General features: G+C 38.2%; 1 protein-coding gene across 3 annotated transcripts in view; it reads left to right on the top strand.

Moving 5' to 3' along the window:
• The window catches only part of FBN2 (fibrillin 2), a 144,848-nt gene extending 132,429 nt beyond the window's left edge, over positions 1–12,419 (top strand). For 2 of the 3 annotated variants that reach the window (XM_040090587.2, XM_040090588.2), the window contains exons 56-65: positions 887–1,012; positions 3,272–3,478; positions 4,158–4,283; positions 4,904–5,026; positions 5,169–5,285; positions 5,933–6,061; positions 8,101–8,220; positions 9,711–9,942; positions 10,585–10,741; positions 12,018–12,419. In XM_040090587.2, the coding sequence (XP_039946521.1) occupies positions 887–1,012; positions 3,272–3,478; positions 4,158–4,283; positions 4,904–5,026; positions 5,169–5,285; positions 5,933–6,061; positions 8,101–8,220; positions 9,711–9,942; positions 10,585–10,741; positions 12,018–12,383 (1,703 nt within the window). In that variant the 3' untranslated portion in view covers positions 12,384–12,419. Of the gene's footprint in view, positions 1–886; positions 1,013–3,271; positions 3,479–4,157; positions 4,284–4,903; positions 5,027–5,168; positions 5,286–5,932; positions 6,062–8,100; positions 8,221–9,710; positions 9,943–10,584; positions 10,772–12,017 lie in introns of all 3 variants that reach the window. The other variant, XM_040090586.2, reaches the window with a different exon arrangement.
• The last annotated feature ends 1,440 nt before the right edge of the window (positions 12,420–13,859 follow it).

Raw genomic sequence — 13,859 nt, 5'->3', positions numbered from 1 at the left:
CAAACACCTTTCCTCCATAATTTACTCAATTAATTGAGGGGAAGACAATAGCTATATTTTAGAAAATCGTGCTTTCTTTTGGTATATAGAAGAAAACCCAGGACCATTCCAAAATTCTCTGGGGAGCAAAAAATTACCCATTTTAGTGAATGTTTTAAATGGAAGTATTTTCTAGCAATATTCCTTAAGCAAGAGAATGGCTACTCTCCTTTAGAGATCTTTAGGTATCTTTATGATTTCTTTATTTTAGGGAAAATAATCTGTATTAACAAGAATTTTGTCTCTATTTTTTGACGTCATTCTGCCTTTAAAAAACCCGGGGTTTTTCTGAGGTTTATTTTAAGCATCTAAAAAACCTGTAATTGCTTACAGTATGTATGCCATTAACCGTGGAAGAAAACACATGAAGACTGTAGACTTTCAGGAAAAAATTATGTGGACTGAAATATGACTTATTGCAGGAGAGATCAAATGTATTCAGAGACTCTTGATGATTTCTGAAGATTTGTCACTCGAATCATGCATGTATTCCAATTTTATTTAAATACTACTTACCAGCTAAATGTTGTGACTGGAACTTGCTCTGCTTTGTTTTCTGCCTTTTTATAAGCTGTGCAGCATTAAATCTTTTTTTCTGTGATAAAGTACAGAAGGAATGGAATAGGATAACATTCCATGGAAGGCCCTTTCCAGGCTCAATCAGTTGATTTTTCCACATTTTGAAAATATTTTTCAAATACTACATGGAATATTTAATGTATTCTAGAGAATCTGATAAATTTTCTTGTAATGAATTATTGTGATTGTTGTTGATGTTATGATGTTTTGTTTTTGTTCTTATTGTTTCTGTTATAATTTTATTAGTACTTATATAATTTTTTTAAAGATGAGAACGAGTGCCACTCCAAGCCAGGTGTCTGTGAAAATGGCCATTGTGTGAATGTTGTTGGGAGCTACAGATGTGAATGTAACGAAGGATTCCTGTCAAGTCCATCAGGCATTGAGTGTCTTGGTAAATGTCTCTTTTGTACACATTTCATCTCACATTAGAGTGTAAATGCAGAGAGAAAATTAGGCTTCTGAATACCTAACAGCTGTCATATCTACAGAAATTAAGTAATTATGCTTCTTAATTAAATAATTATACAATATTAAATAATACTATTAAATATTATTAAATAATTATAGGAATGAGTTGCTTGTAGCAATCAGGCCTCATGTAGAAGCATCTTAATTCCATAGGAAATACATGTTGAGAAAATACAGATCTTTAAAGAAGGAGAATTTAGTTACCTTGAGACAATTCAAAAATGAATGCAGAGTAAAATTGAGTGTTTGCTTATTCAGAACGTGATATTAAGCACTGTATGGCAACTAGGCATCTGACTTTTCTGTACTTTTAATTCAGACATAAAATACTATGATTTTAGCAGAAAATTGCAAGTTGTTTCTTTTTTTTTTTTTTTTTTCTTTTTTTTTCTTTTTTGAGGCAGGCCTTCATGTTAAATGCTGATGGAGGGTTTTTGTTAGTCAACCTGTATTTTCTTTTTAATACATTCATATTTGTCATTTGCACTACAAAATTCATCATTCCCATTTTTGGAGTCAGATGGAACTGCAAAAATTTACTATTTCTTGACCAGTGTTTAAGTGTACATACAGTACCGAAACAGTGTATTTATTAGTATTCTTGCATGAAAAAAAGCATAATTATCTTACACCATTACTATAAAACCAGCTCCCTGTAAATTGTCTTGAGGAGTGCACTGGCTTCATGGCTAAGCAGTAACACTGAAGTGCAGAGTATTTTCCTAAGGATTAGAACCAGATGGGAAAAGAGAACTGCAGTCTGTTAACCCCCAGCCAATTATTAATGCCAAAGAAATACCCTGTTTGGAGGTCATTATTGCTTTCCTATATTTAATATGTATTTTTCTTATTTTCTGCCTTGGGAAGGTTTGCTTTTTGCTGCTTTTCTTTTCGGGATTCCTGGATTAGAAATTACAATGAAAAATGTATCTGGCAGAAACACAGAATTTCTTCTGAATTACAGCATGAGCATTTAAGTCACAGATTACACTGTTTTAAATACATTGTGGAAACCTTTATATTCTGCTCACATTAAAATTCGTTCCGCATCTCAAACTGGGGACAAAGCATTTATGTGTTCTTCAGGTCATAATGTCCCTAAAGACAGGTGCAATATCCCTGTCTGAGAAACAGAAATCTGCAGTCTTGTAAATTACTACAGCAAATACTTTGTTTCACAGAACTGGTACTTTCAGTGAGGACAGCTTTATTTGATGTAAACAGTTAAGTTACCAGGTGGACAAATTAAGTCTTTTCTAAAGCCAAAGTTTGCCTTTGCCTAATTCATGTAAGAAAGGTACAAATTTTTCTAATTTGTAAAAAGAGAAGGTCAGCTGAGTATTGATACATTTATACATTCTGAGGGATCACTACTAGCTTTGAGAGAAAAAAAAAATAAAAGCTTTCATTTAAAAACGTAAGCATTCTCAGATCAGTAACTGACAATATCTCCATTTTAATCAAGAAATAAGACAGGCGACAAGATTTGGAGTTTCTGTTAGTGCTGGAAACTGGTATTTCTTTTCTCCTCAGTTCTTTGAAGGAAACCTGTAGGAGCCCCATGACTTCAAAGCTTTGTTCCCGTTTCTTTTTTGACAGGTGTTAACCAAAAGGTTTAAAAATTAAAATAAAATTAGACAGAGGCATACTCACAATAAAGCCATACAATTCTATTTTTTTTCCCCAACAAAATCTAGGAGTACCACTGAAAAAGTTCTGAGTTGCATATACACTTTCAAGTTGTAATGATTTTTTATTTAAGCCACAGCAGAGTAATTACAGATGATCAAATGTGTAACTTTAGCCAGTGAAACAAACAAACAAAACAAACTTCTAAGCCCAAATAAATCATTCAAATCCAAACACAGCATAGGCAGCTGAAGTGGAAGCTCAGTTTTGCCCACAGCCTGTTTTACTACCAAGGGCACAACTTTCCCACAAGCAAAACTCTTACCCAGCTCATGCAGATAGTGAACATTAGGAATGTCTTGGATATATTTGGAATGGCAGCATATCACCAGAACACACAACAATTCTGAAAGGCTAAATCAAGATGGACTTCATGGTAGCTGATAACCTTCTGCTGCTTGCATGTGTTGACAGAGAGTCAGAATAATACCAGATGCTTAGTGGAGCAGATCTTTATCTCCTTCTCTATTCCAACCTCTATCCTTCCTTACAGATAATCGTCAGGGGTTTTGCTTTGCTGAAGTTCTGCAGACCATGTGCCAGATGGCTTCGAGCAGCCAGAACTTTGTCACCAGATCTGAGTGCTGCTGTGACGGGGGCCGGGGCTGGGGGAACCAGTGCAGGCTCTGCCCCCTCCCTGGAACCACCCAGTACAAGAAGCTCTGTCCACATGGATCAGGCTACACCACAGATGGAAGAGGTATTTGCAGAGATAAAAGGAAGCAGAAAGGGGGAAAAGAATATGCTTGCATGCTTAAGAAAATGCAAAATTCTCTTTGAAGTTCCTTTGGAGAATTTCCTGTTAAACAACAGTTTGATTTTTCAAATAGTGCCAAGAGACCAAAAATTAAAAACACATTTCACAGTAGCTGCAAACAGAAGAACTGTGCAGAGTTTTCAGGATTAGGATCTGATTGGAAGTACCAAGCAGTAACTAAAAGCTAGAAATGATCGCACAGCTTTTGTGTTGCTGAAAAGCTGGACACATGGCAAAAGCAACAACCATCTCCTTAACAATGATCTCACCATGCTTTGCAGGTACTATTGCCACACAGGAAGCAGAAGCTAATGTGTATTTTTTAATGTGGGTGATAATTTTTTGAAGTAGTTGTAAGAAAATTCTCTTGTATGGGGTTTGTATTTGGAGTTAGCGAAACTGGAACCTGAGTACCCAGTGAAACAGCAGGAATGTGCTGGTGCAAAGAACACTAATGAGATTTGAAAGATGTTTGGCTTTGCATTCAGATCCATTTTTAAAGAGGGAGAAGGGAGAAAGTTCCTGTTAGAAGCATGATGATGAGGAACTCTGCAAAAGTGGAAGAGAAGAATAAAGTTGAATTTAAAACAGGGACATGACATACTTAATAATTTCTATACAGATATTGATGAATGTAAGGTCCTGCCAAACCTGTGCAGGAATGGGCAGTGCATTAACACCATGGGCTCCTTCCGGTGCTTTTGCAAAGCTGGCTATACCACTGATATAACTGGCACATCGTGTAATGGTAAGATTCATTAATTATTCATCAGTTAAGTAACCATCATTTATTTTTTAGTTGTTACACAGTGATGTACCGGTCTTTGTAAATCCCTATAGCAAACCATTCTTTCTATCTCTTGTATTTCATGTCCTTTATTTCTTTTCCTAATATGCATTTCTGGTTTTGTATTTCATTTGGGGAAATTGAAGAACAAGCTCTGCTCGCAATATTCCTGCAATAGTATGATCACTGAAATTGGTTAAAGCTGTGTAACTACTTTAAGTGACAAACCAGCTCAATACTTCATGGTCTGTATTTTTCCCACTTTTTTGTTGGTTTGCAGGTCCAATTATACCGTAGTATACCAAAAAGTAAATATTTCATCTAATTGCTTAGATGAAAATACCAGTGCCACTGTCACTCTAGTGTATTACCCCTTTAAGACAGTTTGTCATGGTAATGGCAACCCAATATAAACTCCACAGCAACACATTCGTAGAGAAAGAAATAGGAGCCCTGAGTAAATGTGAATGGGGACGTTTGTTCTATGAGCATTTTTCTCTAAAATGTTATGCTGTGTGGCAAACATCTTTCTGTCAGAGAGATGAGGACAAAAAGATGACTTAAAATTTTCCTCTCTTTAGATCTTGATGAGTGCTCACAGTCTCCCAGACCATGTAATTTTATCTGCAAGAACTCAGAAGGGAGCTATCAGTGTGCATGTCCCCGGGGCTATGTCCTTCAGGAAGATGAAAAGACATGTAAAGGTAAGAAGGCTATACACGGTAACTTTTAATTTGATTACAACTTAACTTAAAAGGAATTGGTTAAGAAGTATGATGTTTTTATCAAATTTGATTAAATGTTCCTCTTTGTTGACTCTTCTAAGACAACATCTCTTACTTGCAGATCTTGATGAATGTCAAACCAAACAACACAACTGTCAGTTTCTCTGTGTCAACACCCTTGGCGGCTTCACATGCAAATGTCCACCCGGTTTTACCCAACATCATACAGCTTGCATTGGTATGAAAAACACTGGTTTTCTTTCATAAGCTTTTCTGTAAGAGCAGCATTCTCCGTTATCTCTTGTGCTTTTTATGGAGAGCAATAGTGTGAAGAGGGCAGAAAACAGATTGTGAAAAGCAGCAATCACAGCTAAAGAAAAATTAGTGTATCCAGTCTGTTCACTGTTTCTGTTTTCTTGGTTGTAAAGAGTTGTACATACTTTATATATGTTATTATGTTCTAAGTATAACCACATGGAGACAAAAGGGTGAATTATTAAAAACTCACTTAAAATGTAGTTAACCAAAACCAGACTACATTTTCTTTTTTTAGTAGATACAGATGTCTTAGGATCTTAAGCATGTGTATAAATCTTGCCAACTGAAACTGTTTTATTTCAGCTAACACAAAAGGCCAGCATTTTTCCAATATCAGCAGTTACATGCCTGCTCTTCCACACTCATATCACAACTGAACTTCCATTAGCACTTCCAGTTTATTAATTACTCATAGCTCTGCATGAGTCTCCAGTTCACCTGGCATTTAAAAATGAGAAGCTACAAAAGAAAATGTTTCATCTCTGTGGATTGTATTTTTATGTTATATGAACATGTCTAACATCATGCCACAAGGAAAACCAACCTTCTCTCCTGTGTATTTTGAAGATAACAATGAATGTGGTTCTCATCCATCACTGTGTGGATCAAAAGGAATTTGCCAAAACACTCCTGGAAGTTTTACCTGTGAATGTCAAAGGGGATTTTCTCTGGATTCTACTGGATTAAACTGTGAAGGTAACTAGGAATAGTCAGATTTTTTCTATGGTGGGAATCCTTATTTCAGTTTCTAGTGAACCATTTGATATTAAAGACAGAGAAAACAGAGCACCAGCCATAGTAAAAGTAATTACAAAAAGAAATTGGAAGGTATTAGACTAATTGTAAGTATAACAAAAGCATATGCAAGAATATGCTTTTTTGAGTAATTTTTACAGAAATTTGGATAAAAAGGTGACTCTAGTTGAACTCTTCAACAGTTGTTTTCAGGCTTTCATTTCAACTTCACATAGGTTTCTGCATCTAAAAGTAGTTGTGGGGCTTTTTTACATTTATGTCCTTGTATGTCTAAACAGAATCTCTGTACAGTTTTCAGTCTGGCTACTTCTAAATGTCCACCGGAGGGTGGACTAAAATTAGATTCCAAATTCTATACTTAATTCTCCTACCACAGTTATACACTGAGAAGGCAAACTCACTGCATTCAGAAAGTTAATTATTACAGTTAAAATGCAGGTTATATTGATGAGCTTTATCTCTCTCTACTGGCCCAAGGGGAAGCCTCAGTCAGGACATCTCGATTTTGGAGCTCCAGAGTTCTCAGTGGGCCTCAGTTACTGAGCAGAGAAGAAAATAAAAGGCAGTACAAGGCCACCTGGCTGCTGAGAATTAAAAATGCAAGAGCATACATGAAGAAATTTATGACTTTCAAAATACCAACACTTCTGATAGAGCATTTAAAACAGGAATTAATATTTAGAGCCTATTTGTAGAACAGCAGTACAGAATACACACAGCTAGAAGTTTTACTAGCATTTCCTGTCAGTTTACTTTGTTCTCACAAAGTGGATATGTCCTGGTGTGCCTATAAAACAAATAATTATTTTTTTTATTTTCTACTAGACTTGCATACTGTACCTTAAAAATTAGGTTGCTTATAATTTACTTATTTCTTATAGCAGATACAATTTAAGATGTCTGAGCTTTTAGAATTTGGAGGGTGGGATGGTTGTGGCTATCTCCTTTCACTAACACTTGTCTCAGAGACTTTTTATGTTGCTTTTTATTTTCAATTGCAAAGACATCCAAATTTGACATTCAAACACTACAGTATGTATCAGGAAACTGAAAGCTTGTCCCTAAGGCGTTGGTTTAAAACTGAAATTACAAAACCCCTCAAATTCTAAGCATTACACTAAACCAGTGTGTGGGATTACCAGGAATAGTGTTTGTTCTCCAAATTTGAGTACTGAAAGGCTCAAGAGCTCAAATCAGATTATTGATGTAAAGAACTGAACATTAGTTGACTTCCAGGCTTTCCAAAAGAGCAACCTGCATGGTCCTTCTGTTGTACAACTGTGCTTCTCTGTTGTAAGTCATACAACCACGAAATTACTTGAATTAGAAGGGACCTTAAAGCCTATCTCATTCCACCCCCTGCCATAGTCATCAACACCTTCCACTGTCCCGGGGTGCTCCAAGCCCCATCCAGCCTGGCCTTGGACACTGCTAGACACTTCTGGAAGGCTTCTCTGGGAACCTGTGACAGGGCCTCACCACCCTCACAGGGAAGAATTTCTGCCATATATCCAGGTTAAATTTACCCTTCTTCAGCTTAAAGCCATCCTTCCTTGTCCCATCACTATGTGCCATTTCCAGCTCTTCTGTAGCCCCTTTCAGTACTGGAAGGGCCTCTAAGATCTCCTTGAAACCTTCTTTTCTCTAGATTGAACAACCCCAACTTTTTCAGTGTGTCTTTGTAGGAGAGCTGCTCCATCCCTCTGCTCATCCTGGAGCCTCCTTTGGCCTGGCTCCAGCAGCTCCAGCTCCTTCCTGTGCTGGGCCCCTGGGCTGGGGCAGCTCTGCAGGTGGGGTCTCAGCTGAGGGGCAGAATCCCCCCTCCCCTGCTGCCCACGCTGGGGCTCAGCCCAGCACAGATTTGGCTTCTTGGGCTGTGAAAGCACATGGCTGGGTGGTCATAACAAACTTCTTATCTACCAGTGTTTGGCAGCATTTGTAATCCTGTGTAATGCTCTGCTTCCTTCCTGAATGCACAGATGTGGATGAATGTGATGGAAATCATAGGTGCCAGCATGGCTGTCAGAACATCCTGGGTGGATACAGGTGTGGGTGCCCAGAGGGATTTATCCAGCACTACCAGTGGAATCAGTGTGTTGGTAAGCAAACAAACAGCAGAGAATGCATTTAAATAGCAAATGTATCCCTGTTGTTTATAGGGTCAATACCAGGCAAGGGCAAGAATGAGCAGAACAAAGGGGGTGCATACAAAAATCTTTTTTATCTGTCTCCCACTCCTTCCATACACTTACTACTCCCAATGTGAATCAATGACAGGAGGTAGCAAGAAAACTTGCTCAGCCTTTTGAAACTCACTGTGCCAATTAGCTTTCCTGGAAGGGTCTAAATTCTGACCTGTTTATTCTGTGAAAAATCCCCATCACTGAATGTTCATTGAATTCCTGAAAATTTCAATGTAAATACCTCTGCTGAGGAAAAAAGCATTAAAAAAGCATACCTGTCATTTAAAAAAAACCAAAAAGGCATAAAAAATAATTAGCAAATTAAGAATTCTACAGAATAGCATGTAAAGCAAATGCTGAGAAAAAAAATCAACTAAACCATTGAAGGTTTCCTACCTCCAAACTACAATCTTAAGGCCAGCATTAGTTCTTTATGCAAGGAATGGGACAAATTAGGAAGTTCAGGAGTTCTGTTTAGATTTAGCTCATTCAATCCATCACTTATTTTCTGTGGTTCATAAACTAAGCTATATCATATACAAAATGAAATGGGGGAATTCTCTTTTTTTTATATAAACCAATACACACAGAAACTGTCATCCAGTGCTGTTCACAAAGACTGTTACAAAATATTTACCTTTTCAGGTTTGCTTTCATGGTTTTCTGTCAGTGGTATCATAATCAGAGCATGACTGTGAGCCCTGCCATACATTTCATTTAGGCTGATTATACTATCCTGATTCTGTACATAAAAATAAATGTATTCTACCTATTTTAACATTAAGTAGCACAGTAGATAGTTTTTCTGAAATCCCAATCACCATGATCACTCCTGACTTACTACTGCTCTTCAGCAAAGAAAGCAAAGGACTGGAGTGAGAATGACAGAACGCATAATGAACGGCTCCCACAAAACCCCAAAGCAGCTTAAGTTTCTGTAAATTATAGTCCTCAAAAGAATCTCCCTCCAAGTGACTGCAGGCAGGAGTGGCAAGGCATTCATTAGTGGCCTTGGTGAGGAAAACTGAGGTGAGGATAACTTGGTGAGGAAAACCTACAGGTTTTAGAGAAATACCTTCAATAGAGAAATAAAATAACCATGATACCAACTACCAAAACAGGACTTTCCATACCATAACCTTTTTTTTTTTTTCTTTTTTTTTTTCTTTTTCCTGAAACCAAATCAAGTCACACTGACTGGAGGGTGGCATCTTCTCTGTATCTTAACACCCACAAGTGAAGGTGATACTCCTTTTCTCTTTCAGAAACCAAGTCTTTATGGGATGATGAGGTCAAGGATGTAGCAGAGCCCTGGGGAATGGCAGATGTTCTGATTTATTAGCTGCATCATGCTGACCTGTTTTCCCAGAATAGAAAATACCAATATTTTTGTGTTTGTTTACCAGATGAAAATGAATGCTCCAATCCTCACACATGTGGCTCGGCTTCTTGCTACAACACCCTGGGAAGTTTCAGGTGTGTCTGCCCATCTGGGTTCTCCTATGACCAGTTCTCCCATGCTTGCCACGATGTGAATGAGTGCTCTTCTGCCAAGAACCCCTGCAATTATGGTTGCTCCAACACTGAGGGTGGTTATCTCTGTGGCTGCCCACCTGGCTATTACAGAGTTGGACAAGGGTGAGTTTGTCCATGCAGCTATTTACCAAAGATACATTCAGAAGGTGCAGAGGTGCAAATGAAGGACAAGCTGCTAAGTCCTTTCTAGTTTTGTACAAAATATCCAGAAATTGGAAAATAAAGTAAAATGTCTGTACATGCAACATGATACTAATTCTAAATGTAGCATATAAGTAATGTTAAACAATGAGTTCTGCTTTCTCCCCCAGTATCAGCACATGAATTCCTTCAAAGACATGCTCAGTGGGGATTGATAATGCATAACAATAGGTACCATGTGTACTGAGATAATTAAGGGGTTTAAGTATCAGTGATCAATTCAGAACATTAAACAGAAATCAACATTGTTCTGGTAAAGAATAATGGGTAAATTCTGTAGTCCCCAAACTTCAGGGCAAGCTGACTTTGTTCAGTTTCTCTGTAGAACTTGTAAATGAAAATTAGATCAGGCTAAAAGCCTTCAGCCAGCATTTGCATTTCCCTCAGTAAGCCACTCTAGTGTGAAGAAAATTAATGCACGGCCCTCCTTCTGAGGAAAGAGCAAGGAAGGGGATACAGACACTGTACTTACACAACACTCCATTTAGCAGGGACAGTTCATAAAACTGCAAGGAGTAACTAAAACATGTTTTCATTCCACAGACACTGTGTCTCAGGTATGGGATTTAACGAAGGCCAGTACCTGCCCCTGGATGGAGATGCTGATAAAGAGAATGCTTTGTCCCCTGAAGTGTGTTACGAGTGCAAAATCAATGGCTACTCCAAAAAATACAGCAGGAAGAAGAGAAGTGCTAACACTGTATGTACCAGGATAAAAAAGCACTGTAATGTTTTTCGAGGTATTTTCAGAGATAGGACACCAGTAGTAAATGGAGGGAATCTTTAAACAGGCGACATACAATGGTGAGAATCTCTTTTCTCCCTCTGCCTCAGCTAGGTCCTGCTGGCAGTAATAAATTGATGATAAGAAACATATCAACAGCTGTGAAAGGATGAAGATTTTAAAGCTTGCAAAGATTCTTTTGTAGTTTGAGATGCAGTCTAGTTCCTCAGAGTACATTCAGGGGAACAGTTCTCTTTTAATTACAGAGACCTGGGAAACTGGACATGTCTTCAGCATGTTCTGCTGCCAGGAGGAGGTTGGACAGTGTTTATGGTCTGGGACAGCTAAACAGATCTCCTTGCAGAAGATCATTTTAGTCTTGATGTTTGTTCCATAGTTGCTCATAGAGGTGTGGGATTACATCTGGTTGATGGAAGTCCAATATTTACAGAATTGATGAAGTTTTTAGAGAATTACACTTCAGATTTAATTTTTTTCTTGCTGCATTTTGTGGTCTTATAAGGGTAAGTTACAGGAACTCATATCTAGTTTCTAGTTGTTACATCTTGTTATTTCACTTTCTAAATACCATTAACCTTGTGAGTTTCTAGAACTTTCTAGGCAGTAACAATGACATCCATAAACCATGTGAAAAAAGAAACACTTTTTAATCGCTGTCATCATCTATGGAGTTCAGTTATTTACAGCATTACTTGCTCCTGTCCATAAATTTTCCTTATTTTCACTATGATTTATTAGTTGCACTACATACTGGTATAGTATGGAATTTTCAGCGAGGGTTTCGGGGAATTTCCATTCAGTCTTGTGAAATGCATTTCTGTATTATTTCTGTTGATCATAAGAACATACAAACTAACTGTGGGTCTTGTGTGTAAACAAGTAAACACACATTTCTCCTTGTGATGCATTCCCTCCTCATTTTTTCTAGACTGCAATGAGATCTGAGAAATCCTTGTTAGGCCTTGAAAATTAAATCTGGCTTTCGCTGATACCCTGATGATATTTTAAGTGATCTCAAAGGCTTGTTCGTAACACTCCTCTACATGGCCTCTTTGCAAGCATAAAGTTAAACAGGTTCTCAAAATAATCTGAAGATTATTTTTGTTTTCCTTGTTAAGGCCTGTTTGATGCCTTTAGGATTTACAGGGTGTGTTGTATGGAATGGAGGCAAAAACTATTAATTATCCTGATTATTCCTCTCTCCTGCTCTATACATTCTTTCCTCCTCAAGCTGGAGCAGCTGAGCTGGGGAAGCCTTGACACAGAGAGTCCCCTGAAGGTGAGAGTGGACATGTCCAGGCTGGGCAGCCGGGAGCACATCCTGGAGCTGCTGCCGGCCCTCAGGCGGCGTGTGCGCTACATCATCTCACATGGCAATGAGCACGGAACCTTTCAGATGCGCCTGAAGGACGGCTCCAGCTACCTGCACGCCGTGAGGGGCAGGGCAATGCCTGGGCTCCATGCCCTGGAGATCACCAGCATGCCCTTGTACGAGGAGAAGGAGACGGAGCAGCTGGAGAACAGCCGTGAGGACAGCAACTTTCAACAGGAGCTAGGGGAGGCCCTCAGGGTGAGGCTGTGGGTGCACCTCTATTAGCCATGGTCCTGTTCTTCAGCCACTTCTGTCTACGTACCCGGGAACATCTGCTTTTCAAAGTGAATCTGCTTTGGAAAAGTGTATTTTGGGGAAGGAAGGCAGGAGGGAAGAGCCCTTCCTTTCCATCCTGCCAAGACTGCAGAACTACTCTTTCAGAAGGATGACTTAAAACTCTGCCACTGCCAAAACTTCTATTACAAGGGCAAATCATGGTTACTGTATCTTTTATATAATCTCTATTTAAAGTGTATTAAAAAAGCTAAAGTTCAAGAAGTCATCATATGACACTAAATGGCATAAAAATGTGAGCTATTCTTCTTCTTGTTCGCAGTCTGTAACACTTTGGGTATTTTGCTATAGTTACTAATGAAAAAAAATTATAGAAGTTTATTTATTTTTAATTCAGTAATATATGAAAAAACCCCAAAATATGTAATCAAAAAGGGAAACTTCCTTGTTTTTCTTGAGTTTTATAAATTTGAACTATAACATTTAGAGATACTTTCTTAATCAAGAAAAAAAGAAGTAGATTTGAAAGGTGTTTTCTTTTCTACTTGGACAAGCATCCAAACAGTATATAAATAATTCTAAAATATATCAAGAGCAGAAAGATCAGTGTTGTAGGCTATTCTGAAGTAGGATATTGTAAACTGTTCACCTAGTAGGATATTTTAAAGTGCTCTTGCAAATGAGAAGTAAGAAAGAAAAAGAAAAAAAAGTCATAGAGGACAAGTATCACAATATCAGTCTCTACAGAGCTCTTATTTCTCAGCAGCTCAATGGGATTGTGTTCTGAGTCACCCACAGCAAATAGTGGACGATGCACAAGCCCTGTAGCAAAATACCTGGACTGTTTTTAATCCACTTAGAACTGCAGAACCGAACTGTGCTGCCCTTTCCACAGTGACCTCACGAGCCAACACAGGCAACCACACCTCATGCTCAGAAAGAGGGCTTCACAAACTGGCATTAATTCCTGCAGGCAGCTGAAGGAAATGTCACTTAGAAGACAATATTTCACTCTGTTTCGTGATGGCTTGAAACCAGAGTGCATTTCCTGAGCCCTGAGTGCTGTGTCAGGACTGCCATACCTGCAAACTTAATTACTGCAGTGCAGGCGAGGCAAGTTATGTATTTGAAGTTTCATTTGTTAGAAATACCATTAATGCTGTAGTTATACATGCCTCATTTTATCATAGCTTGTTCTGTAAGAAAGGTGATTGTACAATGACTTGAGTTTTAGTTTACTTTAGTGAGGTGGGTTTTTTTTCTTTTTACATTTTGTACTGTCATGTGTTAAGTGTATGTCTCAATGGTGCTTTCTGTGACAGCTGGTGCCTGTAAGTGGCCATGCAACAGAATCTCACATGTGAAAATAGCCAAAGCACATCCAGGATTGTTCCAGTTGCATGTAGGTGCTGACCAAAGACTATGCCAAGTAAAACTCAGTGATTTTTCTTCTCTTTTGTTGAGTTT

Source organism: Hirundo rustica, chromosome Z (genome assembly GCF_015227805.2).
Source record: "Hirundo rustica isolate bHirRus1 chromosome Z, bHirRus1.pri.v3, whole genome shotgun sequence".
NCBI classification, from domain to species: Eukaryota; Metazoa; Chordata; class Aves; order Passeriformes; family Hirundinidae; genus Hirundo; species Hirundo rustica.
Note: the sequence above shows the minus strand (reverse complement) of the source record. Positions and strands in the feature narration are given on the sequence as shown.